This window comes from Pectinophora gossypiella, chromosome 4 (assembly GCF_024362695.1).
Source record: "Pectinophora gossypiella chromosome 4, ilPecGoss1.1, whole genome shotgun sequence".
NCBI classification, from domain to species: domain Eukaryota; kingdom Metazoa; phylum Arthropoda; class Insecta; order Lepidoptera; family Gelechiidae; genus Pectinophora; species Pectinophora gossypiella.
Window position 1 is genome coordinate 5,709,267 of NC_065407.1, and position 27,373 is coordinate 5,736,639.

Here is a 27,373-nt window from a genome sequence, read left to right on the forward strand (position 1 = left end):
ATTTCAGGTATTACCTATTACTGCACACAACACTGACTATAATAATAACAAGAGCAGGTGATATATGAAGATATATATATATTGACCGCTATATATGTATGCATTATCACCTAACTTATAAACCACCTGTTAGAATTTAAAAAATGAGGGGTCACTAGAAGCATCTTGATCGTCCGGTGGTTATAAGCTATGTGATGAAGCGTAAAAAAACAACATGGCGCCCTCTAGAAGACAAAAACTGATAACGAAAAACTTAAGACTTTTAACTTGAGTATTATGTTGAGTATCAATTGAAAGAGCATAATTTGCAAACTTCAAATACATATTTTATAGCTTTTACTGGCGTGTTTGCTTGTATTTTTGCGATAATTACGTTTTATTGATGTCTACTCGTGCTTGTATGAGCATAAATGATCCGTGAAGCGTATTATAATCTTGCTTAAAGCACGTTATCATAATAAACAAGACCCTAAAATTATATAAATAAAAATAAAGAAGATATAAACTAATACCCCGACTATGGAAAATCGCGCTCTGCAAAGTATGAAACAGAAAAAATCAATCAATCAATAATACTTTATTGCACAACAAAAAAACAAAGGACATAAACATACGAATAAAACATAAGCACAATAGGCGGCCTTATTGCTAAACAGCAATTTCTGCCAGGCAACCTTAGGGTGAAAGAAGATTATTTATTGGAGCACGGGCTGGTGCAATAAACATAATAATGATACCAACATAACAAAAAAAAGGAATAATAAATAATATATACTTATCTAAAGAAATAATATAAAAAATATACGCAAAATATATATAAATATTATATATAAACACATACATATATACATGCATACATAAACATACATATAAGTAGCCTATACAATATAATACATATAAGGAGAATAAGAAAACCACTTCCAAAATGTCCCTTGACATTTTTGGTTTTAGTTATATAGACGTTCCGCTATTGGGCACAGGCCTCCCCTCGATCATCTGGAGGTGGTAGATTTTAAAATTATAATAAAAACTAAATCGAAAGTAAAGAGGTTCTGCTTATTTGGAAAGACCTCAGGTTTTGCCAACAAGCGGAGGATTAGGCTGTTTAGTTTTATGTATATTTGGTTAACTAAATTGTTTACTTTCAGACTGATATAGAGCCAAGACTCGACCCAGACAGAAGCCCTCAGAGCTGCTGCATGCACACGGACCTGGAGTTTCGCCATGTTGTCCGTTCTACCCACATCGACAAAAGCATAGAAGCGAAAAGAAAAGTGAGTATTTATTTATACAGTAAACTAGTAATAGTGACATGTAACAAAAACTTTGAAGGATGATTCAGATCATGATTCCGATTTGATATCAAGTGGAATTTCCGTCGTAAAATTATGAAACTGAAAATAATTAAAAAAACACTAAAATTTTCATGAATTTTCCGACAGAAAATTCCACTTGATATCAACATAGAATCATGGTCTGAATCATCCCCCTCAGTATTCGTTACGGTGTCACTAACACCATTACCTACTTGTATGGCTACGTACTTGTGTGGGGTGTAAGTGACATCGTAACGAATACTGAGGGGGATGATTCAGCTGATTATTCTGAGTTAATATCAAGTGGAATTTTCCATCGCAAAAGTATAGTATTGAAAATAATTAAAAAAACTAAAAAAATCATGAATTTTGCGACGAAAAATTACACTTGATATTAACTCAGAATCATGGTCTGAATCATCCCCCTGAGTATTCGTTACGATGTCACTAACACCCTGTATAATAAAAATAGTTTATTATAAAAGGGCGCCAGACACAAAAAAGACAATCACATCATATCAAATTTCCATTAAACAATTACAAAAAAAGCAAGATGGATAAAAAAAATCAATATATATGTAAGTACCTAAGATTTTATCTATCTATCGTGGCAAGTAATCCAACTTCGTTTTCGGAAAGTATTTTAAGTCCGTTCTTGGAAAGTAAGAAGGGTACCCTTTGTCTGTCTGTAGGGATTGCTCTATATTTGAGCAAATTTTTATCGAAATTAAAGCCTGCCGGACGATCCAGACGACCCTATTACATTTACCATAGAGGTGGCTATCAGCTCGCGACAACAAACACTTCAGAACCCCGCAATACCACTTATCGCAATCCGCCCATAAGGGTCGAGTAATTCTTTCAAATAATAACCATCTCAGCTCAGACGCCCTGGGCCAGGCACTTTCAAACTTGTGTCAAATTTTGCACTGGGTGAGAACCATATGCGCCCATTGTCAGCCCATTGTCATCCCCATTTGTCAGCACGAGCAATTAATGCAATCCGAGGTTACAATAAGTGACGTCAAAAGAAAACTATCCATACAAACAGGTTACGAACAAATGTCCTATATATTTATATTTAAAATAAAGGTATAAGTGTATTTTGAAATACAACAATGTTTCCAAGACCATTCCATAATTCATTATTCCTACAGAACTCACGGTTATAAGCCTTCAAGCGCAGAGGTATTTTGTATTCTATGAAGACGGGTAAACTTTTTGTAGAACTGTTGGATCTAGTTTTCGTCCTACTAATTGTTTCACAGTTGCTCGTGGCGCGGATATAATATACTTACATACAACATACATAAACTCATGCCTATTTCCCACCGGGGTAAGCAGAGACTATAGAATTCCAATTGCTTTGTTGACATTCATCAATAGTTTCAGCTTAGATCGGTTCAGAGTAGATCGTACTAAACCTTTTCTAAGGACATCTCCAATTTGGTCAATTTACCTCCTTCTAGGTCTTCCTCTACCAGTTCTACCATTAACCAACCCTACCTACCATCAAGTATTATATACTTACCCTATTTATGTGCAAACTCTTTGTACTTAATATATTCATGTGTTACGATTTATTGACTATTGTTTAGCCATTAACCTTTTTTACCCTTTCTTTTACACATGAAAGCATATACACAATTGCTCTTTTATCTATGAAAGGACACTTACTGACTGACTCACTTATCACAGTCAATCTCAGAAACTAGGTACAAGTGCTAAGAGTCTCAAATTTAGTATGGGACGTAGTTGTAATAAATTTAACCCCTAAAGGTTGTAACAGTAGTGTTTCTAGAGTGATTCTAAACAACTGGAAAGTACTAATTATTTAATAAAAATACCTATTTTCTTGTTTCATACTTTTTAAAGCGTAATTTTTCTATAGTCGGGTTTTGGTTTTTAAACCTATATATTTTTATATTATTTTGGGTTCTTATTTATTATGACAACGTGCTTCCGATACGTGTTTTATGCAAGATTTGGAGATAAAACCTATCCGGAATATGTCTGAGCATTTAAGTTATCAATGCATCATTAGCTTGTAATATGTACATATTTGAAATGTGCAAATTAAGCACTTTCATTTGATATCCGACACACTACCTAATTTTTTTTTCGTCGTTACTTTTTTATGTCGATCAATACGATCAAACACATAACTCTCCTTTTTGCTTCGCTGCATTGGGGTTAAATAATAGTATTCCGATCCGGTTTAAATTGTGACGAGAACAGCATAGATATAGTTAACATTTCTCGAAATTATTTAACTCTGCATTAAGTATTGAAAATAAACAACGCACTCATCTATAATTTACTTACTAAATAATACTACGAAACATCAATAACTTTCTAGAAAGTTCCAGTGAATTATTAAATGTTCCGTACAGTTGTTTATCCTGTATTAGTTTTGTTTACGAAGAGTGGTACTTCACTTTAAACTACCAATTTCCAGAGCAGTCTGCTCTTATACCTCACCCTTTCGTCTTAGCAATAATTCACTCAGAAAATTTTGCTCTACAATACTCTCAGGAGGTAGTTTCTGTAAATTCGTCAGTACCTTCATACCGTACCTACTATAATCGTATTTTACTTACCCTCCTTTACCTACGATAGATTAAAAAAGAGATAGAACTACTTTTAGATCTGTAAAATTGAAATACAATTCATTTTGTGTCCAGCAGAATCAATACCCATTATTCTCTAGAGAAAAGCAGCTGTCTTCAATTCGTACATACATACATACATAACTCACGCCCGTAATCCCCAATAGGATGGGCAGAGCCACAAACAACCAAGACAAAAATCGCTAATCAGCATATCGCCCATAACAATTTTCCATCATTTTAGAAATTAACATAATCCCCCTGTCGGATTCAATTCGTAAACTCATAACATTCACATAAAATAGTAATGTTTTTGTCACAGGAAACATGATAATGTATTTATAGTATAATGTGGGTTCTTTGTTCATTCTTTACAAGGGAATTACGTAAAAAAGCATTAATTAACTCGTTTTCTTTTCGATTATTTTGTTTTTGTAACAACGCAACTTTTGTCATTCCTTTAACGAAGTTAATTTCGTTGGGTATGATATTATTCCAAATAGGTATTTACAATTTTTTGGCTTTATATCTTCATAAGTAGCTTTATTCATTGGAATCCCATTATGACTAAATCCAATTATGACTGAGAATAAATTTGTAAGCACAAAGTGAAATAAGGTTTTTATCAGTTTTGTATTTTGAAAATAGGCTGTTGAAAATAGGCTGTTTGATTTATCCAATGTAACATTTTACGAAGATGCCTAAATCTTGGTTTTTGTACTTAAGTATTTATTGAACCGAGTACTTTTTCTTATTCGACATTGTTGGTTTTGCGTAAATCTCCTTTTGCCTTTGAATGTACTTACTGCTTCCGAACAATATCGATCAGATGATATACATCTGTTAGATGTCTACTTACTGTAATCTTCAAGAAATTTTAGATGGTGAAGGTTTTCTTGTTGCTCGAATAACGATTTAAGGAGTGAATCGTATCGTAGGTTAACAGAAAATAACGAAAATGTTTTTTTATTGACCTAACAAAACATGCGAAATGAGTCTATATAAATTATATAAATATTTGCTCACCTGCTTCCTGGTTGACTACGTGAATACTTTACTTTTACTTATACTTTATTTATTTAGAATAAGATCTTTAACTTTGTGTTCTTGTATATAAATGATTGATTATGATTAATGATGCCAAAACGAAATCATATCGAACGCAATTTCAAAAAGTTATCAGATCTCATAGCCAAGCTTCTTACTCCATATGCCCTGAATATACAAACTCTAAGTTCACAAACTTTACACGTTAGGCAAAATATGGGGCTTGTCCGTTTCTTTGCTCCCAGAACTGCAACCCGGTATAACATAATGGCTATGAGCAGTCAATAAATTTGTTACCTTACGCGCAGGTGACGAAAGCGAAACGGCCAAGCCGGAGCGTGATAGTATAAAGTGAAGTTATTGATACGTCCTTAAAAAGCCCTATAATAAAAACTTTTACTTTAGAAGGCTTACTGCATAGACTATAATGGCGTACTTAAGAACCTTTGTAAAATTTTAAACTCATCATCTTTCTCAATAAAAGTATTACGCAGGTACTCCTTATATTTTTTTTCTATTGTCGTCTCCTACTAGCGTTATCCAGTTTTTTCACAGGGTCCGCTTACCTAATCTGAAGATTTGACACGGTTTTTCACACAAGCTACTGCCTGTCTGAAATTCCAACCCGCGAAGGAAAAACCAGCTCAATATAGGTCAGGCCACAAACCTGCAAAATGCATTTCTCGGGTATGTGGGTTTCCTCACAATGTTTTCCTTCACCGCTGAGCACGTGATAATAATTTATGATCTAAACATCATCACCTTATACGTCTGTTTTAGGCGATTTATGACGTCATTGCCTCGAAGAATTGCACTTTCTTTCATGGCTGTGCAAGCCAATCCTAGAACGGCAAACTCTGAACATGAATTCGAAAACAAATTCAAAAATCATTGGTTAAGGCCTATGCTGGAATTTGAACCTGTGATCTCAAAGTGAGAGTCAAGCGTTCTACTAACTGGGCAACCACGGCTCTTCATCCAAGTAAAATTGTAAAATTGACAAAGGTTTTGAAGAGGTTCCTAATGTTCATACATTTATTATATTTCTAGGAGAATTTTAAAAACGATTTTCACTTCTTTTTAATTCTGTTAGTGATCCCAACAACAGATTTCCATCAAGCGACTTTTTGCAGTCCATTACATGACTAGAATAAAACATTTTTAAGTTTTCATGAAGTAGGTAATATTCAATAGCTAGAATATAAAGTCAAATAGAGCCTACAATAAACTGATTAACTGACCTTTCAGTTCTATCAAAAAAAAAAAACATGATTGTGTATGAAAAAACTATTTTCTATAGATTATGTTTGCCAAAAAAAAAAATATCGCAATAAGGAAGTTTCCAACTACTCAAATGAGTCACTTTCTACTAAACGTCAAAACACGAAATTACTATGGAATTTGTATGAAATAGCAACCTGTGACGTGATAGCAAAACGTGACAAAATGAAAAATGAGTGCGACATTTTGAATTACATTTTTCTGTAAGTATTAAAATTCATAAATAAGTAAAAAGAGAAAAGTTTTTTGTCACCTTTTTAGATTTGTCTTTATTTAGTCATCGGAATTTCATAATTTATCTTTGACCTAGGAAATTAGGTAGGTACCCAATTTGTTCTTCTTTTCGAAGTTACTAGAACCTATAGACAAATCTTTTCCGAGGTATTGATATTAAAAATATATTTTCTATCTAATTTTTAATCGAAAGACTCAACTTTATAGCTGTCACTTCACAGCATGGTTTTAGATTGGTTCTCACTCAACAGCCAGGGTTTCAAACAAAAATAACTTAAGGTATCTTATAGCAGAGCCGATCACATAATAAATGGGAGCCAGCATAGAAAACTAAACCTTATAACTATGAAGTTAAAGAAACGTCTAATGTAATCAATTAAAATGACCCTACTATAGTCATCATCATCATCATCATCAGCCAATTAACGTCCCCACTGCTGGAGCACGGGCCTTCCCTATGGATGGATAGGGAGATCGGGCCTTAAACCATCACGCGGGCCCAGTGCGGATTGATGGTTATTAACGACTGCTAATGCAGCCGGGACCAACGGCTTGACGTGCCTTCCGAAGCACGGAGGAGCTCGAGATGAAAACTTTTTTTTTGTGGTCACCCATCCTATGACCGGCCTTTGCGAAAGTTGCTTAACTTCAACAATCGAAGACCAACCTACCTACTATAGTATTTTAATGTACTTAATCTGCACCTGATTCCTCATTCAATGGCCTAAGGACACGAGAGAATTCAACTTAATCTAGTGCGTTGCGTTTTATGCTTCTCTTCAACCTCTTCCAGCTCTTTTTCCTCTTCCAAACCTGCCTTCTCTTCTTTGCTTTTCTTGGTCTTCCCCACACCTCTACCTCCTCCTCGCTGCTGCTTACCTGTGTCATTTTTATAAACATTATCTTGTCTTCTACAGGTCATAAGAATGCTGTTCGTCATCATATTGGAATTCTTCGTCTGTTGGACTCCCCTTCATGTTATAAATACGGTACGTATCTCTATACATACGGTCACGAGCATTAATATGTATACACTTTGGTACCATGTCACATTAACTTTTTTAACAAATTGAACTGTAAGTCTCACTAAATGTCAAATATGTTAGTGCGACAGAGTCCTTAAGTGGGTACATTATATTGCTCATGACTGTACATAACAAACATAAACAGCCTATATACGTCCCACTGTTGGGCACAGACCTCCCCTCAATCAACCGGAGGGGGTATGGAGCATACTCCACCACGCTGCTCCAATGCGGGTTGGTGGAGGTGTTTTTACGGCTAACAGCCGGGCCCAACGGCTTAACGTGTCCAGTAACGTATCTCTATATGCCTGCAAAAATAAAACCTATTTGTATGATGTTTTGTGTTTTGATATCACGTGGTTTTCAGGGTTTGTGCCCGGTTAATGGCAATGGGACTTATAGGCACATAGCTGGCGAGGAGTGGGTATACTAGACACCAGGGATACAAGCCATGATGCTATGTTATGTTGTATGATGTTTTTAAAATAATAATGCATACGCAAACAAATAAATTTATAAAATTCACCAAACATTATGTACAACCATGACAAATAAGATTTAAAGAGACTTTTATGTAGGAAGTCCCAATAACGGTCAATAAAGTTGATGACTATAAGATGGTTTATCGTTGTAAGATGAATGTTTTCATAAATAATTTATTCGAAAGACACACTTTTCGAAGGTATTTTTTTATTCTGGTTAGGTACGTAAAATATTATAAATTGTAAGTATTTGAATCAAAATATAAGTTTAGTCGGGGTTTTAGTTTTCAAACTTATATTTTATTTTTATATTATTTCGGGGTCATATTCACACTCACATTATTTATACAATATTTAGAGGTAAAACCTATCCGGAGCATGTCTGAGCGGTAATGTTATTAATTCAACGTAATTATCGAGTAAATACAAGAAAACCCGCAAGTAAAAGATAGTAATGTAAATATTTGGAATGTGCAAATTAAGTCCTTTCATTTGCTACCCAAACCCAACACACTACCAACGAACAATTTTTTTTTTCGTCCCGCTTTGTCCTCTAGAGGGCTCCACTTTAAATTTAGGGCTATAACCACCGGACAATCAAGACGCTTCTAGCGACACCTTCATTTGTTATATTTTGGCAGGTAGTTCAGAAGTTAAGTTGGAACAGACGTGCATACACATAGCTTTCGTACATAGCTTTTTGCTTCGCCGCAACATTCATTTACTTACACCAATATATTTTTTAAGAGTAAGAATAAGAATAAAATAAATTTATTGCCAGTAACAATTACATTTGCTATAAGTACTATTTATTTTTCAAATGCAGCTTAGGATAGAACATTATCTTTATTAAGAACAACATTGTGAACTCAGAAACTAATTAGTTCGTACACATACGTAATACTTCCCCTAATGTGGAGCCCGCAGTTTAGCTCGCTTTGGTCTTTGAGTCAAAATGACTGAAAATTAGGTTAGGTGGCGGCTACAAAGCTTGTACCAAACCCGCAGAAATGTCTCAGAAACTGAGCTGTATTTCATTTCCAAGCTTTAGGGCAAAAAATAGAAAGTACACACTACATACTGCAACATACTTCCTCAATTTTTTTTTGTCGTTCAGTACACAATACATGGATTTTTTATACAATTTATTGACTCCAATTTACTGCATTGCTCTTGGAATGTAGCCAGGTGTGGTAATGGCACACCCCGGATACGGACACGGAAAAACCTCGTTTTACACAGACATTACACATTGACGTTATCGTACACGCGCGCGCGTGTGTGTGTGTGTGTGTGTGTGTATGTGTGTGTGTGTGTGACGTCTGAGTGTAAACCTAGCTCAGCAGCTGGTGGGGAGCGGAGAGTTGCCGTTATATACGTAGTATTATTCCTTATTCTATGGTAATAGTACAGCCTGGACACTCCATAAAAAATCCCGCTCTTAATGTGTGCCACTTTACCCCGACAGTATAAGCGAGACAGACAGTCTATGCGCGTTTCCTTACTCCCTCATCATCTCCCTAGCATTATCCCGTTTTACGGAGTCTGCTTACCTAACCTGAAGATTTGACAGGTCCTGTTTTCACAGAAGCGACTGCTTGTCTCACCTTCCAACACGCGAAGGGAAAACCGGCCCAATACAGGTCAGGTCACATACCTTCGAAAATGCATTTGTTGGGTAGGTGGGTTTCCTCGCGGTGGTGAAATGAGCACGTGATAATCATTTATGATCCAAACATGAATTCGAAAACAAATACGACAATCATTGGTTTAGGCCTGTGCTGGATTCGAACCTGCGACCTCAAAGTGAGAGGGAAACGTTCTACCAACTGGGCTATCACGGCTCTCTACCAACCTTATTCTAAACTAAAGTGGACTACACACAGAACCACACTTACCACATTTCCCACACTAACCTTACCACCCTCCTTATAATTTCAAATTTTGTTAAAAGCATTTTGTACTTGACTGTATTGTCATTATCCCATGTAAACAAACAAGCCATTTTGCGATCAAATCATTTAACTATGAGGTCAATATAAAATCCAGGCAAAATTATATCTAGTCGATATAGTCTTTAATGTAGGCAGTTATATTGCTACCTCGTTAGTTGTGCTTACCGGTGAAGGAAAACATCGTGAGGAAACCCACATTCCCGAGAAAGCATTTTCGGTGGTATGTGACCTAACTTATTGGGCTGGTTTTCCCTTCGCGGGTCAGACGGGCAGTCGCGTCTGTAAAAAACTCGGACTGTGAAATACGCGATAATGCTAGGGAGTTAATGAGTTATATAATTATTGCTACCTAGACACGTCAGTCATGTGCAACACGGTAATTGACGTTTCATTTACTTGGTCTACTTTGTGCAATTTAATTCGGAGTTAAAATTTTTTCACATATTACTGCATGAGGTATACAGTGTACAGGTATTAGTGAAACAGTAATGAAAACTTTGATGGATGATTCAGACTGTGATTCAGATTTTCCATCGCAAAAGTATGGTACTGAAAATAATTAAAACGAGCACCAAAATTCCAAGCCGAGCACCAAAATTCCAAGCACCAAAATCCAAGTGGAATTTCCGATAGAATACTCCACTTGATATCAACTTAGAATCATCCCCCAAAGTTTTCATTATAGTGTATATCAATAATCCATAGATAATTGGATCATAATCCAAACATGAATTCATAGTCATAAAGTCGAATTCAGTAGTTTAGAGCCCGAATCGAGAGCAAGCTTTAATAACGGAACTGCAAAACTGTGTGTGAAAGGTATGAGTATTGAGATGACGACTGACATTAATGATAGAGGAAATAATGTTGTGCTTACTCTACCTAGAGTGAAATAAAGGCAGGAGGATGATGTGAGTTATTTTACTTTGCTATCACGCCATTTCCTCAATTAGGTTCAGGTGACTTTGAGTGCAAAGCCGTAGCGACATGCGTTTATGTTTTGTAGAAACATTAGCATTGGTTGAATAATTTATTTCCAAGTAAATATCTTTTAATTAAAAAGCAAATATTTCAGTTATGTGATTTTGCTATTTTAATTTTCTTTTTACGTTACGTATGCAGCTTCGATTCACACTGATTGTGAGTTATTGAAATATCTTATTCAAAAGGGTACATTCTCAGTAGTTTGTAAAGTTCGTATTTTGCGAAAACTCGGAACAATGTAAATGAAGAACATTCTGTAACAATATTGTTTTCTAGTAAATTAACTTTATGTTGAAAAGTTATCATGTCTACAGCCACTTTTGTATGTTGCAAAATCTGCATGTTTTCGTACTAACGAACTGGCATATGACGTCTATTTGATTCAGTTTTCTCGTGTCTTTTGAACCAACTTATTGTTTTCATGGTTTTTGCTTCATTTTCAAAGGAAAGTCCAGTTGCAGATTTCTTTCCAGTTTGTGTTTTCTTCAGAAAAAATTGTTGCTTTTTCTGATGTCTCATGGTGCTACTGACACAGAGAAGGACAGTGCACCACAGGGATCATTTTTGGCCCGGAGCCTTAAAAAAATTAAAGAATGAAAAAAGAACATTTTATTTTGTTAAGGATAACAATGAAATAAAATCACTAAGGCATGCGAGAGCGGGGCACAAGCCTCGCAATGTTTGTATCTGGCTTTAAAAGATACAATAAGATTCCCATTGACATTCAGAATTTGCCTTTCAACTGTTTTAAGGCAGTAGTTAAACAGAAACTTTGCAAAAAAAGGTTATTATAAGGTTAGTGATTATTGAGAAGATATGAATGCATGGGATTAACTGTCTGAGAACTTATATTAGGCAGCTAAATTACTCAATTAATTGTATAACAAAATTTTATGTTTTTTTTTTTAAAGAACGTCTAGGGCCCTGTTCCGAGGTTTTTCTTGCAGCTTCTTTTCTCCTGCTATACAGGTTGTGCGAAGCTGCAGTAGTTTTAGGCGGATGAGACGATCGTTATGTAAAAATTGACGATTCAAAGTGTAACTATGTAACCTACTGAATAAAGATATTTTTGAATTTTGAAAGTGTTCAGCTACATAATTTATCATTCCTGGCATATAACGTTTTACTCTTTCACATTTCTATTCTAGTCGTATACGTTCTAGAACGGCAAAATTACAAAGCTGTCACGTATAGTCAGACAGACAATAGTTATAACAAAGCGAAATTACTAGGGTTCCCTTTTGAAAATTATGGCTACATAAGGCTAAAGAGCCTCTAAAATAAGTGTAATTTTTTACCCTTACAGGGTTTCCCTAGTGCGGGGTCCGCCATTATTGTATACATGATTAGATTTTTTATTAGCTAAACATATTCTATTCTATAGGTTATATACATTTTTATTTTTACCTTTCACTTGCCCTTTTAAAGCGAAGACTACACCAGCAGAGCTGTACTTAGCTGTGAATAAATAACCATTTCGTTGCTGGAACGAGAAGAAAAATCACGTGTCAATAACGAAAATCTATTGATTAATCAGTACACTACCCCACCCCAGACACTTCATACCAAAAAACTTATTTTTAACGTATGCCGCTTAACGGGTAAGTGAGAGCAAGAGACACTCTTCTTACTCCTTAACGGCTTACGGCCTTTTAAGGCTAAAGAAAGACCCAGAGCAGAGGTCGGCGACCGATACGAATTATTGCGGGGCGGGGAGGTTACCGTTCTATATTATTATTTATTCTATGACATAGCCTAGCACCGCGCAGCAACATCTGCAGACAAGCCTTCCTGGCGTCCTAGTGAGATAGGGCGCTAAGTTTTTAAACGATTTTTGTTTTTACAGCACTTACCCGTGCTTAGGGAAACTCAACTAACGGCCTCCGTGGTCCAGTGGTTGAGTGTTGTGCTGACGCGGAGGTCCCGGGTTCGAATCCCGGTGGGGACAAATCATAAAAATCACTTTGTGATCCCTAGTTTGGTTATGACATTACAGGCTGATCACCTGATTGTCCGAAAAGTAAGATGATCCGTGCTTCGGAAGGCGTGTTAAGCCGTTGATGCCAGTAATTGCTGATGTAAGTACGTAGTCGTTACATGAGTCATGTCAGGGGCCTATGGCGGCTTAGTAATAACCCTGAAACCAGAGTTGATGGGGTTGGTAATACAACTCACAACCCACACGATAGAAGACGGAAACTCACAATATAAACTCTGACTCGGACAGGACTGAAACCCGCAGCTCTTGTCAAACCAGGGGCCTGTTTAATAAAATTTACAATTGTAAATTACAATGACAGTTTGGTGTTCATTACGTAGCTAATATGAAACTGCAAAATATTCGTGTGATCACACACTCCGCAATGTACATCAAATTGTCATTGTAATTTACAATTGTAAGTTTTATGAAACAGGCCCCAGGACGAGCGTGTTAACCGTTAACCACGAGTCTCAGCTAATGTTATTGTATCTCTTCAACAGATATACCTATTCTACCCGGAGGAGCTGTATCAGTACGTGGGACCAAAGGGCATCATATCCCTGCAACTGTTAGCTTACTGCTCTTCGTGCTGCAATCCCATCACCTATTGCTTCATGAACCGCAAGTTCAGGCAAGCGTTCATCACGCTCATCAAGTCCTGTAGACTGTTCAGGTAATACATTTAAATTCTTCTTCTTCTCTTCTTTTTATCATGTTATTTTTAGGGATATACAGGAACAACAAATGTTGACTCTTCGCGATCTTTACATTTAAAATATTGTCAAAACATTCCTATCGTGCTTTTTGTGATTATAAGAAATCTGCGTGTCACAACAATTTCACCTTATGGTAAGTGAAGATGTAGTCTAAGATGGTACACGCTTACTTTCTAAATGCATGTCCACTCTATATCAAAAAATATAGGTTCAAAAACTAAAACCCAACTACGGAAAATTCACGCTCTAAAAAGTATGAAGCAAGAAAATAGGCGTATTTATATGTGAAATTCATCCGAATAGTGATGTTTAGGTGATAGCCGTGGTCGTATGCCGTGGTAAGTAAAGTCTTAGGGCAGATTGGCATTCGACCACGGATATCTTCTAAACATCACTACTCGGAAAAAATCAGAAAAATATACCTATTTTCTTGTTTCATACTTTTTAGAGCATACATTTTTTGGAGTCGCGTTTTAGTTTTTAAACTTACTTACTATATTTTTATTTATACTATTTTGGGGTCTTATTTGTAAAGATTACTTGCTTCCGATACGTGTTATGCAAGATTTGGGGATAAAACCTATCCGAAACATATTTAAGCAGACATGTTATCAATTCAACGTAATTATCGAGTAAATACAAGAAGACCAGTAAGTAAAAGCTAGTAATATGTGTATTTGAAATGTGCAAATCATTTGATACCCAACATTACTAACATAGGTTCACGATTATATCCCATGCGGTAATCAGAGGTACATTGATCGTAAAATGAACTAAGTACCCGCATCTCACCGAGCTTTCTGTTAAAACAACGTGATAGGTGGTGAGTCGTATCGCCGTCTATAATGGTAGAGCTGGTGTTAGTGAAAACAGCACTTAAGATAACTTAATAACTCATTGGCGCAAGTCCGGTATCCGGGGTCCGGTATTATCGGCACAAGCCGGTATACCACAGGACCACAGTCAACGAAATATTAGGTGGGTATTTGATTCGCTTACCGTCGTCGCCTCGTAAACACGTTTTCGCATTCGGAGTGATTTTGTTAACAAAACCACGCAATAGACAAATTTGTTTAAAAACTTTAACTTTTATTGACTACTTAATATGGTTTTCCTGTTCTATACCTATATTATTTATGAAATAAAGAATTATTGATTGATTGAAATGCTCGAACGAGCTGAGTATTTTCAAAGAACTTTTAGACACTCTCATCCGTATTTTTAAATGATCAAACGAACTTCTAAGTGAAGTTCGATCATTATTATATGAGTCGCTTCATTCGAAGATATAATATAAATCAATATTTTTTCGTGCGATGTTGCCTGTTGTAGGGTAAAGGGACTACCTTGTATTGATTTATATTATATCTGTAGAATGAAGCGACGAAATATAATTAAAAGTTAAAAGGAATTCCGAGAAACAAAAAGACAAATCTAAATGTTACTTAAGTAATCATAAACATAATTAACTTTTGTATTTCTCATGTCATGTTTTTCCTAATAATTAATTTATGCTTAGGGAATAGAATGAACAAAATAAATTACGTCAAGAGAGGACAATCCATCTCGTACCGATACCGATACCGACCCCGCCGGCGTGATCGACGATTTCCCTCATTCAGCACGAGCTTGAAGCGGCCTTGATTTTACCTCATCCCCCACGGAGCTCCTTAAGTCTATTTAAGCCGTAACCCGTTAAAAAATAAGGGAACGCGCACGAACTGTCTAGCTAGCACGCATGGGGTAAGGTTGCCCAAGATAAAAACATTTTTTTTTTTATGGAGAATGTCAGGCAGATCTTATTATATGATCTGTGGTGTCCAGGCTACGCTTAGGGAACTTTACTTTTTTCTTTCTTCCTGAAATATTCCTGAGTTTGAACTTTTTTGACATTAACTACTTGGCCGGAAAACAATGGAACGTAGGTATATTACTTATGTCGTATTGCGAAGTTGGTCTCGTTTTCCTCGTGTCGAAAAATCAATTATGTTACATTCAATCTTCATTATCAACTGTCAGATAAATTTAGTCATCGCAACGTGTGTGTGTGTGTGTGTGTGTGTGTGTGTGTGTGTGTGTGTGTGAATGAGAGAGTGTGTGCACGTGTTCTAACATAATCGTCAGTAATTATCCTTATGTGTTCGCCATTTCCTCAAAAAGTTTGGCTATGACAATCACATGTCAAATTGAGGATAAAACTGGCTATTTCCTCCCATCAAGTGGCTACTGTTATTTTAGCTGGACAGTATGGAGTATGGTATAAGAAGACCAGGGGTGTTAAAATGGCCACATCGAAGCAATTCATCTAAGAAAGCAAAATTGCAATTTTATATTTGCGCATATAAAAGTAAGTGCGCAATGTCGCTTTTTTAGATTAATTGCTTCGATGTGGCCATTTTAACCCCCAAAGTACGCTCAAAACTGACTAACATTTCGTTTTAGCCCAGCTGACGTCATCCCGCCCTGTTTTGCCTTTTCGTAATAAAGAAATTACCCACGACCAATGTTTTTATATTTACTTTGCAAAGAAATTTTGAACTTTTAGTTAAAGATTCACTCACAATTATAATATTTTTTTTATATGTGACAAATAATAGTAATTAAATACATTCGTCAGTGGCCCCGATTCCTGCCAAAGTTATTAATTTTCATTAATAAAATTTACGTCCTTGGAATGTTGGAGATACCAATTTAATGGTAACAGTTCCATCAATGAGCCCATTGCTAGCCAGCGATGGCGGCTTATCATAGGGTTGAACGTACCGGGTGTTCTTATTTTGATAGTCCTCCTTACCATGGAGGACCTCCATACCACTATCCAAAATTTAGGAACACTCAACAGTGTTGCCACCTACATTTGAGCTTCTATTTTTATCCTAATTATGAATGACGATTTTTTTTCTTTGTTTCAATGGTACAGGACTTCGTATCAAAAGCGGCTGCAAGTTGTGTTCTCGTATTTAATTGTGGCTCTACCCCATCTCACTTGGGATAACCGTTTGTTTAATCATATAAAACAAAGTAAATTCACGCAACAATTTTATTTGGAATTCAATTAATCATGTAACAAAGGTGAGACAAACTTTCTAACTTTAAATTGGAATTATTTCTATAACCGTATCTGAACAAATCACAACTCAGATATATTTAAATTGGTTTAGCTTCACAGTTATAATTAATGTTACAACGGTCCCTTATCATTACTCCTAAATTTCTACCAACTCCTATTCACATTCGTACTTTGGCGGCGAGGGTGTGCAGCTGCCAAAGGATGTTGAAGCCAACACGTAGAGGCCCCTTAAGACAAGTTCATCTAAATGTTGTGTGACACCAACCGGCGATTATTCCTGTATATTTATTTTTCACGGTGATTGTTCATAAAAACATGCTAATAATTTGCATTGAGCTAAGTGCTTAAAGTAAAAATGATTTGAATTCAATTAATCAGTTCAAGTTGTTTTTTTTTTTTAAGTCAAGTGTAAAGCCTATTTTCCTATTTATATTGTGAATATGAATTGTTCAAAATTTCTTGTTTGTCATTTGTGTGGTAAATAAATAAAAGCTTCTTTCGTTAGTAGTTTTACCTACCTAAGTAAGTAAAGACGGTTAAATTAGGTATTGTAATTGGCAGCCCTCAGACGTCAGACACACAGTTGCGCGTGTCGATAATGTTAATGTGTAGTGTCTGTGCAAAACGAGGTTGTTTGTATGAAGTGTCCGGGGTATGCTATCAGTCTACTTCCTTTTTCTCCATAAGTACTCATTTATAGTCAAATCTTTCATGTTTTCTCGAGATACCTACATCTATATTATTTATCTCTTTTCTACGGGTACCTTACAGCATTAATAATGATTCATTTATAAGCTGAATGTAAATTTATAGTCATTTATAAGTAACCGCGTATATAAATACCTCTAGGTACCTACTTACTTTTTCTAAGAAACGTCTATTTGTAGAAAATAATTAAATAAAATAAAATAAAAATCTCTAAAAGTTGAAATAACTGTTGCCAGGGTAGAGGTCATTGACTTCACAACCCACACAAGCCAAGAATAAGACTGATAATTTAGTAGTGTTGATGATTTCGTACATACATTATACAAGCTCACGACTGTATTCCAATGGGGTAATCAGGCGAACATCCATCGCAAGATGATCTAAGTATCCACACCTCACCGAGTTTTCTGTTAGACCAACGTGGTAGGTTGTAAGCCGTATCGCCGTTTATAATAATAATAATTTATTTATTTTTTAAAGACAACACCGATCCATTTATTTGTTAGTACAATTCACTTAACTTATGTTAGTACCTTATAACTAGAGGGGCTTTGACACGCTTTATGAGGTCCAATATCAGAGGGCTGTCACACCTATTAGCAATTGCAGCCAGGATTCCATTGCTACTGGCGCTGCAATAGCAATGAGTATATTTGGCCCACAAGCTGCTCGAGTACAGTGACGTACAGTATGCTTTAAATAGAGTAATAATGGTCGAGCCAACTGTGTTAGTGAAAACTGCACTTAAGAAAAATTTATAACTCATTAGTGCAAGTCCATTACCGGGGTTAGAACGGGCGCTATCCGTTTGAGAAGCAAGCCGGTGTACAATAGAGAACGACAGTCTTCTTTTCTTCTTCTCTCGTGTGGGTTGAGAGGTGGATTACCAACCTCATCAACCCTAGTGTCAAAATTACTATTGAGCCGCCAAAAGCCCCTAACATGACTCATGTAACATCTACTTACTTACATCAATAAGTAGTAACCGAGACTAACGGCGTAACGTGCCTTTCGAAGCACGGAACGCCAGTGATTGTTATGATTTATTAAGTACTAAACAGTGGTACTATAGGATAACAAACATCAATTAACAAAACTTCATCAATGCAGACAGTACTTACTTAGTTTTGAATTGCATCTAAGCAATTATTGAACCTATATGAACGTAGGTATCTAAATTAATTTAATCTATTTTCTTTGGCCCCATCCATTGACTTAATAACATCAATCGAACTTATTAATTTTAAATGATGTATTCAATCAATATATTTCAATATTACCATTGAATTTAATCACTTCTCCAATTCCATTACCATTGAATTCTCGAATAATATTAATTAATTAAAAATAAATTAAATAAATAATTAAAACCAATGACTTTCCAGGCTACGTTCCCCAAAAATAATATAAATGGCGCTGTCCATATTTAGAATAGTACAGAGAAGTTTTCATCTCGAGCTCCTCCGTGCTTCGGAAGGCACTTTAAACCGTTGGACCCGGCTGCATTAGCAGTCGTTAATAACCATCAATCCGCACTGGGCCCGCGTGATGGTTTAAGGCCCGAACTCCCTATCCATCCATAGGGAAGGCCCGTGCCCCAGCAGTGGGGACGTTAATGGGCTAATGATGATGATTACGTATAATATGTTAATAATAATCCCAAATGTAAGGTAGTGGTTAATAGTAGTAAGACTAATAATTGTTGCTTGATATTTGGACCAGATAATGTATAGAATTATGTTATCACCTATATTGCTTCTCTTTATTTTGAACAGATTAATAATGGGTGGAAGATGTATAGTCCCTGGGTGTTACAAAAAGGGTCATAATTTATACCCAAAAACAAAGGAAAATTGTGCATAATTATGTATGTTATCCATGAAATTAGAAGGTTAAACGTAGGAAAAATTTTACAGCGCCATTTAACGTTTATTTTAGGCCCCTCATAACACACGAAACCTAACATACGAAAGGGAAATAAATAATTGTTTTTATAGGTACTTACAAGACTTTGTGTTCTGGAATTACTCACTTAACTATGCCGAGTATAGTAAGACAAAGTCACCACTACTGATGGACTAAATACAACTATGTTACGATTTAGCTTTACAGGCAAACCTTTGCAATCTCAACTTTGTTTGACGGTTGTTAAAACGTTACCACGGGGTTAGCCACTTCGCAAACGATTTTGAAAAGCGAGTACAAACTTGTATGGGTTTCGCGTAAGGTAAATAATAACAGGACATATCAACCACCAAAAATCGACGGCCTCCGTGATCCAGTGGTTGAGTGTTGGGCTCACGATCCGGAGGTCCCGGGTCCGCCCGATGAGAACATATCGCAAAAATCCCTTTGTGATGCCTAGTTTGGTTAGAACATTACAGGCTGATCACCTGATTGTCAGTAAGATCCGTGCTTCGGAAGGTACGTTAAGTCGTTGGTCCCGGTTATTTACTGATGTAAGTAAGTATTCGTTACATGAGCCATGTCAGGGGCTTTTGGCAGCTCAATAATAACCCTGACACCAGGGTTGGTAATTCACCTTACAACCAAAAACACCAAAAACATTCTGATATAAAATGTTTCCGAGATCACATCGACGCCATGCCAAAAAGTAGAGCCAAACTAATACTCTACACGCTCTAACTATACAAACCCCAACTTCACAAACCCTACACGTTAGGCAAAATGTGAAGCTGCTTATCGCTGGCCACTGGTGGCTGTGGTCGGTGGCCCATTCGCGCCGGCATTAACTCGGTATCTCCTGAAGAAAAGCCTCTTTTTTGTTGCAGAAAATGTTTCGCGGAGAAGCTGGAGTGCAAGCAAGTGACCCTCCCGCCTTCGAGCCAGGACGTCAGTGCCTGCATCATCCGAGGTAGTCAAACTGGACGCACAGGTTTCTCAATACGGTTATCTATCACCATATTATGTTATTTTTTAGACTATGTGTCTCGCTCTACGTACAGCCGTATCTCTAGTCATATAAGGCCAATAATAATAATAAAGACCAGGACTCCATAGGCCCGAGATATGGAAACGACATACGTAATAATACATAAACAGCCTATACACGTCCCACTGCTGGGCAAAGGCCTCCCCTCAATCAACCGGAGGGGGTATGGAGCATACTCCACCACGCGGCTCCACTGCGGGTTGGTGGAGGTGTTTGGGCTAGTAGCCCGGGACCAACGGCTTATCGTACCCTCCGAAGCACGGAATCATCTTACTTTTTCGGACAATCAAGTGATACAAGCCTGCAATGTCCTTACCAAACAAAAGACAGTATCACAAAGTGATTTCGACAATGGCCCCATCGGGAATCGAACCCGCACCTCCAGATCGTGAGCCCAACGCTCTAACCACTATACCACAGAGGCTATTACGTAATAATAAAAACGTTTATTTCGGGAAAACTCATCATCACTAATTTAAAACCCACGCTCTCGTCGGTGTAGCATTCTCCATGCTACTTTTATAGGGAAAAATAAAGCAGTGGTTTCCCTCTTGCCTTCCGCCTCGCTTCTGTCTGACGCAAGTGGGATGGCGCCCAGAGTAGTCTATTTCAAAGCCGTACTAGGACACCTGTCCTTCGCGTCTGAATAGTACCAACAGTTGCTGCTGTCGGAAAAACTACACTACACATATACATTAACCTACACAATTTTACAACATAAATTACTTCATCATCACTAATTTAAGAGACACGCTCTTGTCGGTGTAGCATTCTCCATTCTTGTATATCAAAGATTAATTCCTTCACTTCCTTATAAGATACGACGTTCGCCTTCTCTCCGCATTCATAAAAAATATATTTATTCTCAGAATAAAATAAAAAAACACAAAGTGAAAGGCGCGAACTGATTGGAACCCATGTATCCAATCATCCGGCGGCATGTGCAAAGATTTCCCTCACTCGCAACTTACCTACCGTTTTCGGTCCACACATCATCAGCATCACCAGCCCATTAACGTCCCCACTGCTGGGGCACGGGCCTTCCCTATGGATGGGAGATCGGGCCGTATACAATCACGCGAGCCCGGTGCGGATTGGTGGTTATTAACGACTGCTAATTCCGCCGGGACCAACGGCTTAAAGTGCCTTCCGAAGCACGGGGGAGCTCGAGATGAAAACTTTTTTTGTGATCACCCATCCTATGACCGGCCTTTGCGAAAGTTGCTTAACTTCAACAATCGCAGACCCAGCGCGTTTACTGCTGTGCCACCGAGCTCCTCATCGGTCCACTAGAGTCGATTAATTATTTTAAATGTAATCATCCTCTCAGGCGACGCGACGAGCCAGAAATAGACTTGATCTTATTCTATATTATGTATGTATGTGACAAAACCTCGCGATTTATTCCCACTGGGCTAGTAAATGTATGTATGTAGTAGAAGGTTCAGTGAACCAGTCGATTTATCACAACTTTTGAAGCCTATTTAATATTTATTCTCAAGAAACGTTGAATAAGAATCCCGCACAAAATCACTTGCGGGAAAATCCACTTAATTTGTCTGACTGAAGCTAAGAAAAGAAAAAATACTTAGTAAACTAAATACTTATTCTTTAAATTTTATTATATACAGGTTGTTAATGACATCCTAACGAATAACTAGGGGATGATTCAGACCTGAGTTAATATAAAGTGGAATTTCCTATCGAGAAGTTTATTAAAATATTAGAGACTAGCTTTTGCCCGCGACTTCGTCCGCGTGGCGTGTTATATAAGAGAGAGATCTTTGTGTGTGTGGGAGTGCATATCAAATTTCAAGCATCTAACTTATGCAGTTTAGATTTTTTCATACAATTTTTTTCCCAATAACTCCCATTTTTCAAAATACAGCCAAAAATAAACTTTATATTTACTAAGGTATGCATGCATGCTAGATTGAATCAATTGATTGAATTGATTTTTTTTTAATTGATTGTTCATTGAGTTTTAATTTTAATACACACTTCCTCTCTTCCCTTCAACGTTGCTGTGCCCTACAGGGTCCATGTTTTAGTTCCTATGCCTATGTAACACCCCATTGTACTACATGGAATGCAATAAATAATTTAATTGAATTGAATTGAAAACATCTATCTTACGCGGTTTCGATTTTTTCATACAAATGTTTTTTTCCCGCTAACTCCCGTTTCCGTGGGAATTTTGCAATATCCTGTTGCAACTAAGGTTTAAGTTAACTAAGGTACCTGCATGCCAAATTTCAAGCGTCTAACTTAAGCGGTTTAGATTTTTCATACAAAAGGATTTTCCCGCTAATTTCCGTTCCCGTGGGAATTCCGGGAATTCCTTTCTTAGTGCACCTCTACGGTACCTAAGCTATGTCCCTTCCAAATTTCAAATGCCTACATTTAGCCGTTCAGGCTATGCGTTGATATGTCAGTCACTGAGTCAGTCAGTTTCTCCTTTTATTTAGATTTGATTTTTTCATACAAATGTTTTTTCCCGCTAACTACCGTTCCCGTGGGAATTTTGTAATATCCTGTTGCAACTAAGCTTTAAGTTTACTAAAGTACCTGCATGCCAAATTTCAAACGTCTAACTTGAGTGGTTTAGATTTTTCATACAAAAGGATTTTCCCGCTAATTCCCGTTCCCGTGGGAATTTCGGGAATTCCTTTCTTAGTACACCTCTACGGTGTCTAAGGTACCTGCGTGCCAAATTTTAAACATCTTACTTGAATGGTTTAGATTTTTCATACAAAAGGATTTTCCCGTTAATTCCCGTTCCCGTGAGAATTTCGGGAATTCCTTTCTTAATGCACCTCCACGGTACCTAAGGTACCTGCATGACAAATTTCAAACGTCTAACTTGAATGGTTTAGATTTTTCATACAAAAGGATTTTCCCGCTAATTCCCGTTCTCGTGAGAATTTCGGGAATTCCTTTCTTAGTGCACCTCTACGGTATCTAAGGTACCTGCATCCCAAATTTCAAACGTCTAACTTGAGTGGTTTAGATTTTTCATACAAAAGGTATTTCCCGCTAATTCCCGTTCCCGTGAGAATTTTGGGAATTCCTTTCTTAGTGCACCTCTACGGTACCTATGGTACCTGCATGCCAAATTTCAAACGTCTAACTTGAGTGGTTTAGATTTTTCATACAAAAGGATTTTCCCGCTAATTCCCGTTCCCGTGGGAATTTCGGGAATTCCTTTCTTAGTACACCTCTACGGTATCTAAGGTACCTGCGTGACAAATTTCAAACATCTAACTTGAATGGTTTAGATTTTTCATACAAAAATATTTTTCCGCTAATTCCCGTTCCCGTGGGAATTTCGGGAATTCCTTTCTTAGTGCACCTCTACGTTATCTAAGGTACCTGCATGCCAAATTTCAAAAGTCTAACTTGAGTGGTTTAGATTTTTCATACAAAAGGATTTTCCCGCTAATTCCCGTTCCCGTAGGAATTTCGGGAATTCCTTTCTTAGTGCACCTCTACGGTATCTAAGGTACCTGCATGCCAAATTTCAAACGTCTAACTTGAGTGGTTTAGATTTTTCATACAAAAGGATTTCCCTTCACTACTCTGCTCCTATTGATTGTAGCGTGATGAAAAGTATACTATGACCTGTCCAGGAGTGTGAAGAATAATTGTACCAAGTTTCATTAAAATCCGTCCAGTAGTTTTTGTTTCTATAAGGAACATACAGACAGACAGACAGACAGACAGACAGACAGACAGACAGACAGACAGACAGACAGACAGACAGACAGACAAAAATTTTACTGATTGCATTTTTGGCATCAGTATCGATCACTTATCACCCCCTGATAGTTATTTTGAAAAAATATTTAATGTACAGAATTGACCTCTCTACAGATTTATTATAAGTATAGATTTTTTAATTATTTTCCGTTCCATACTTTAGCGACGGTAAATTCCACTTGATTGACTCAGAATTATGGTCTGAATCATCGCTCAAAGTTTTCGTTATGGTGTCCCTAACACCCTGTGTGGCCAGATTATTTCATGATGTGTTCGACAATTTCATGAAACGGTCGTATTTCATAAAATAGCCAACTTTAATTGACCATATCCTTTAAATGTCAACTAGCGCCACCTATAACTTCGTTTGGGATGATCCATCTTGAAAATGAAAAATCCTGCATCATTTTTTTTAAATCTGCCTCCAACCCCTTCAAAGAGGGGGTGAAATTTTATACGGGACTTTTCGCAGTTTTCAAGGTAGGAAGCTAAGAATAGGTACCTACATAAGGAAAGGAGAACCGTGCTACCCCGAATTTAACGCGAGCGAAGCCGCGGGAAAAGCTAGTTAGCCATAAAAACACCTACGCCAACCTGCAGTGGAGCAGCGTGGTGGAGAATTCTCGACAGACACCTCATTTGTTAAAATCTGATTAGTGGTTTAGAAGTTACGTGGGAACAGACTTACATACACACAAACATTTGTATATAGATACATACATACATGCATAGCCGTCAAACACATAGCCCTTCTTTTTGCTTCGCCGCAGTAAAAAAGTGGCCAAGTGCGAGTCGGACTCGCCCATGAAGGGTTCCGTAACAGCAAGTAACATAATATAAAAGTTATTTTTAGTTCGTAGTAACTTTTGATATTTTAACTATGAAAGTAAATTACGATTTATGATGTAAGTATTAAAAAAAATTACTTACTAGATCTGGTTCAAACCAATTTTCGTTGGTAGTTTGCATGCTTATCTACATCATATATTTTTTTTTAGTTTTATCCTCTCTTATTTTAGAAGTTACAGGGAGGGGGACACACATTTTACCACTTTGGAAGTGTCTCTCGCGCAAACTATTCAGTTTAGAAAAAAATTATATTAGAAACCTCAATACGAGTACTATTTTGGAAGACCTATCCATAGATACTCCACACGTATGGGTTTGATGAAAAAAAAAAATTTTTGAGTTTCAGTTCTATGTATGGGGATCCCCAAAATGTATTGTTTTTTTTTTCTATCATTGCGTAAAAATCTTAATGCGGTTCACAGAATACACATATTTATTAAGTTTCAACAGCATAGCTATTATAGTTTCGGAGAAAAGTGGCTGTGACGTACGGACGGACGGACGGACGGACAGACATGACGAATCTATAAGGGTTCCGTTTTTTGCCATTAGGCTACGGAACCCTAAAAAGATAACCATTTGAATGCCAAACTTGGCTGACACAAACTTATTTCCATAACAGTTCGACAAGGCTAAATATAGTTATATTAAATTTGTTGCAAAGAAGACGTACTTATCGTAATTGAATCGCGGCATGACTTTTGCTTTTGACAGCTCCAAAAGGAGCTGTCAAAAGCCCAAGGGGCTTAGCTGAAATTGTTAACGATTATGACAATCGACAGGTTTTTTCAAGTGATTCATTGTAAGTTTGCCGCATGAACTACTTGGCATCGACAGTGACAGTGATAAAAATGTACGGAGTTGACATTAGGTGACATGTCATAACCGTTTGTAACTTGGCTATGAACCCTGTTCAGAGAATCCCAGCTTAAGCTTTCAACCACAAAATTCGACTTTAATAGTAAGAATTAATATTATTATTAGTATTTTCTATTAAATATAAGACGACCATTGTGCGAGGAGCAGGCATCGAGACAAACTTTTGCAGGTTTACCGATGTCTGTATTCCAATGTTTGTAACATTGTTTTTTATAAGAAAAAAATAATTTGGATTGATATCACGTGGTTTTGTGCCCGGTTAATGGCAGTAGGCTCGTCCCCTATTAGGTACATGGGCCTTAGACGAGGAACAGGTGCATTACTATACAGGGTGTTAGTAACATCGTAACGAATACGGGGGATGATTCAGACCATGATTCTGAGTTAATAACAATTGGAATTTTCCGTCGCAAAATTCATGATTTATTTTTAGTTTTTTTTTTATTCTATACTTTTGCGATGGAAAATTCCACTTGATATTAACTCAGTATTAGTTCCGGTGTCACTAACTCTCATACCTACTTCTATGGTGATCTGTATGTACTTCCACGGGGTGTTAGTGACATCGTAACGAATACCTATTGAGAGGGATGATGCAGCTTATTATTCAGAGCTAATATCAAGTGGAATTTTCCACCGCAAAAGTGTAGAATTAAAAATAATTTAAAAAAACATTAATTTATTGACGGAAAATTCCACTTGATATTAACTCAGAATCATGGTCTGAATGAAGGGGGATGCCCCTTAGTATTCGTTACGATGTCACTAACACCCTCTATTTTCGTAAGTTGAAGGCGAACGGTTCAAAAATAAGACTCCATGATTAATAACTAGGCCGTCGATCTCACAACCCACACGACAGAAGTTAAGTAGGTAACTTGCTTTTCGAAAGGAATTTTCGTTTTCAGCTGTCACTGGGGATAACTGTATTATTAGAGCCAAATAAATACTAAAAAAATAAATAAAAATAGAACAGTGGCTCCTGGAAATGTCTTGAGCGAGTGGTCTCAGGTGACTCCTACACATAAACACGCTTACCTACCTACACAAAAAATCTGTATAATTACATCCTGTTGCTTAAAACATCTCGGACATGTCATAAAGTCAACTGAGGGAATTAAAAACATAACATCACGCCTGTAACCCGGAAGGGGAAGGCAGAGGTTGATATGCATACCCATTACCCACTCCTCGCCAGCTATGTTTGATTCCCATGTAATAGAGCGAGCCTATTACCCTGAACCAGCCACAAGTGCTGGAAATCACGTAATATCAATTATATTATCTATGATCCATACATGAATTTAAGCTCATAAATTCGAATTTGGTGGTCTATCGCACAAGTGGAGCGTGACCCTACGATTTAAGTCACGCGTTTTCCAAACAGGGCTATCCCGGATTCTACTATTTTATTGAAGTGTTATCCTATATTATTTGTTAAACAAATTATTCTATCGTGCGGGTTGTGAGGTGGATTACCAACTCCATCAACACTGGTATCAAAGTTACTATTGAGCTGCCAAAG

At 37.0% G+C, this 27,373-nt stretch overlaps 1 protein-coding gene across 6 annotated transcripts in view; it reads left to right on the forward strand.

The window, feature by feature from the left end:
• Window positions 1-27,373, forward strand: part of LOC126366253 (cholecystokinin receptor-like) — a 268,987-nt gene that overhangs the window by 229,654 nt on the left and 11,960 nt on the right. For 4 of the 6 annotated variants that reach the window (XM_050009312.1, XM_050009313.1, XM_050009314.1 and 1 more), the window contains exons 7-10: window positions 1,149-1,274; window positions 7,405-7,476; window positions 13,415-13,587; window positions 20,201-20,317. In XM_050009312.1, coding sequence (XP_049865269.1) covers window positions 1,149-1,274; window positions 7,405-7,476; window positions 13,415-13,587; window positions 20,201-20,317 — 488 coding nt within the window. The remainder of the gene's footprint in view (window positions 1-1,148; window positions 1,275-7,404; window positions 7,477-13,414; window positions 13,588-20,200; window positions 20,318-27,373) is intronic. The other 2 variants (XR_007566321.1, XR_007566322.1) reach the window with 2 other exon arrangements.